Source organism: Panicum virgatum, chromosome 3K, assembly GCF_016808335.1.
Source record: "Panicum virgatum strain AP13 chromosome 3K, P.virgatum_v5, whole genome shotgun sequence".
Lineage (NCBI taxonomy): Eukaryota > Viridiplantae > Streptophyta > Magnoliopsida > Poales > Poaceae > Panicum > Panicum virgatum.
In genome coordinates this window covers 16,525,068-16,528,033 of record NC_053138.1, presented here as the reverse complement: position 1 = coordinate 16,528,033, position 2,966 = coordinate 16,525,068, and the positions used below count along the sequence as shown (strand labels likewise).

Below are 2,966 nucleotides of genomic sequence, written 5' to 3'. Positions count from 1 at the left end.
CGGACCCTAAAAAGGCCGGGTTCTAAACATATGTATTTTTGAACTAAAAATTTTAAGGACTTTATTGGACTGTGAAGAGACCATTAGATCCATAGCCCATTACCACCCCTAGCGTACTCCTACTGGTTTCCGAACGAATCCCCAGCAGGCCCCGGCCACGAGCCACGCCATGCGTGGAGGCGCCGAGAAAACTGGGAGGAGTCAAAGAAATAAGCGGCGGGGGGGGGGGGGGGGGGGGGGGGGCGGAACGGCTCCTCTGTTTTCCTAGCTGGCAACAGCAAGAACACCAGGCACCAACTCACACGCCCAACTCCCCCTGATCAGCAGCAATCACACACTAAGCATGCGTGGAGTGGAGGAAATTACCGCCCCCAATCATCCCGCCGCGATTAGTTAACCACCACGCCTGGCCACCATGGCAGTGGCACCTATAAACTGCCAACCCAGCAGAAAGTTCAGAGGGATGATGGAGCAGGCGCGGTGGCAGTGGTCCGCTCTGTGTAAAGGCCGAAACGGAACGGAAATGCAGAATGCAGCTTGGGAAGAGGACAAACAAACACGGGGACGGGAGAAAGAAAAAAAAGCAATCGAGGAGGCTCAGCTGTACTGCATATATTTCAAAATTTGAACTGTCTAGCAGTGGATTAGTAGTAGTACATACAGTGGTGCAGTTAGCAAGGGCGGAGCTTCATGCGGGCCAAAGGGGCGCATGGCCCCCCCTGGCTGTGCAAATTTCACACGTAATGAACAGTGATTTTGACACTGTTCATTACTGTAGCAAAAGGATGGCCCCCTCTCATTTTTTCTAAAATCGAAGATCAAGCTCCGCCACTGGCAGTTAGGAAACGGACGAACCAAAGAAAAAGAAAACGAAATCCCCCCACCCCTCTCTCCCAACAAAGAATTCATTCACCGTTCTCTCTCTCTCTCTCTCTGCAGTGCTACGCAGACGCAGAGAAGGCAGGCTAGAAGCCTTTCTCTCTGTGTCACTGTGCCCTTGTCGGACCCCACCGGCCAGCGGCAGAGGGCGCCGCCGGGAACCTGCAAAATCGGCGGCCTAAACCCCAAAAGCCCCCCACCCTTTGCGCCGTAACGCGAATGACTCCGCCAGGAAAGTAACAGCAAGCGGCCGCGGGCTCACCCCACCACGTCGCAGCATCGCACCGCCATCCGCTCCTCCGTCTCGCCGCCGCCATTGGTGTTGGTGGCGCCGCCGCCGTCGCGCAGGAAGCTCCGGATGGCCGCGAGCCCCGGCCCGCGCACGTCGCGCTCCCAGGAGGCCGACTCCGCGGCGGGGCCCGCGCCGCCGAGGCGGGCGCGGACGGCGGCGGACGCGTCCAGGCGGCGGACGGGCCAGCCCCAGTCGTCGGCCATGCGGCGGATCTTGGACGCCTGCGCGGCCGCCAGGTCCCGCGTGCTGGCCTTGATGTCGTCGATCGCGGCGCGGAAGCTCCTGCGCCCCGCGAAGTGGCCGCCCAGCTCGCGGACGCCGATGGCCTTGCCCAGCCCCGCGTGCGCGGCGCGCTCGGCGGGGGCGGTCGCGGCAAAGTACGCGCGGAGCTCCTCCACCATGCCGGCGCCCACCATGTCGTCCACGCGGCGGTCGAGGTACTCCGCCAGCAGCGCCTCCTCGACGTCGACCCAGAGGAGGCAGCACGGGAAGCGGAGCGCGGGGCGATCCCGCCCCCGCGCGGCGGCGGCGGAGGGCGAGAAGGGATCCCCCGCGGAGGCGTCGAAGCGGTCGGCGAGGAGGGCGTGGATGAGGGAGTTGGAGCCGCCAGCCACGACGGGGACGCGGCGCCTCGCGGCTATCGAGGCGGCGGTGGCGGTGGCGACGGAGCGGAAGGTGGAGGGCGGGAGCTCGCCGGCCTCGGGGCGGACGGCGCCGAGGAGGTGGTGCGGGACGCCGCGGCGGTCCTCGAGGGGCACCTTGTTGGTGGTGACGTCGAGGCCGGCGTAGAGCTGGATCTTATCCGCGTTCACCACCTCCCCGCCGAGCGCCCGCGCCGCGTCGATGGACAGCTTCGTCTTGCCGGTGCCCGTGGCGCCGACGATCACCACCATGCCCGAGGACGAGGGCGCCGAACAGGACAGCGGGCCCCTGCTGCTGCTGCGGCGCGCGCGCTGCCGCCGCTGGTAGCGGTGGCGATCCTCCTCCTCGGCCGCCGCCGCCGCCGCATCCTCCTCCTCCCCCTGCCGCGGCGGGATCCGGTGCAGGTGCAGTGGCCTCGCCCCCGCGGCGGCCATGGGAGCGCGCACGAGGGTAGTGATCCTATGGACGAGGAGGCTGGTCATGTAGCTAGCGCCCGATCCGAATCAGCCGCCTGCGACCGCCGTGTTGTTTTTGTCTCTTGTGAACACGCCCCACGTTCGGGGGTTTATACGGGGAGCAGGCTGCACCCCCACGGCACAGGCACGACGGCCATGCTTGCGCGTGCCCTTCCCCTGCTGGTGCGCGCCTTCCTGTTCGATTTGTTTGGGCGAGATTTTGCTTCCCCCCCTGTGTTTTTGCCGCCGAAAACGTCTTCGCGCTAAATCGCCTTTGCGTCGTGCAGGTGCAGCGGCGCTGGTACCTGGAGGATTTCGCGCGCTTATTATGGACGATGGATTTGTGGTGGTGGGGAAATGGTGGTGCTGCGAATTGTGGCGCTGTCTCGCGGTCGCCGAGCCGGTGCTGGGCCGTGCTGTGATATATATACGCGCCGAGGCCGAGGAGATGACAACTGCAGCAGCAGAGGGACAGGCTTGGTGCTCGGCACTTGACAGCAATGGACAAAATGACACGGTGGGGAGGGGGGGACCTACCTTTTTAGAACAAAAACTGTTTTGGGCCATGATGGCAGTCGCGGGTAGGCTCGCGGCCGGCACCGGCAGGCGGCAGGTGCCCGTGCCGGCGCGGCGCGCAGGGGAGGGGGAGGGGGAGGGGAATGCAGGCGGGACCAAAACGAGGCCGCGGCTTGTGCCTC

General features: G+C 64.8%; 1 protein-coding gene across 1 annotated transcript; it reads right to left on the bottom strand.

Moving 5' to 3' along the window:
- Positions 1 to 248: 248 nt before the first annotated feature.
- Positions 249 to 2,646, bottom strand: LOC120697921 (adenylate isopentenyltransferase-like). Its single transcript, XM_039981304.1, has one exon. It carries the CDS (start codon positions 2,293 to 2,295, stop codon positions 1,138 to 1,140), a length of 1,158 nt encoding a protein of 385 aa, XP_039837238.1. The 5' UTR covers positions 2,296 to 2,646; the 3' UTR covers positions 249 to 1,137.
- Between the last annotated feature and the right edge of the window lie 320 nt (positions 2,647 to 2,966).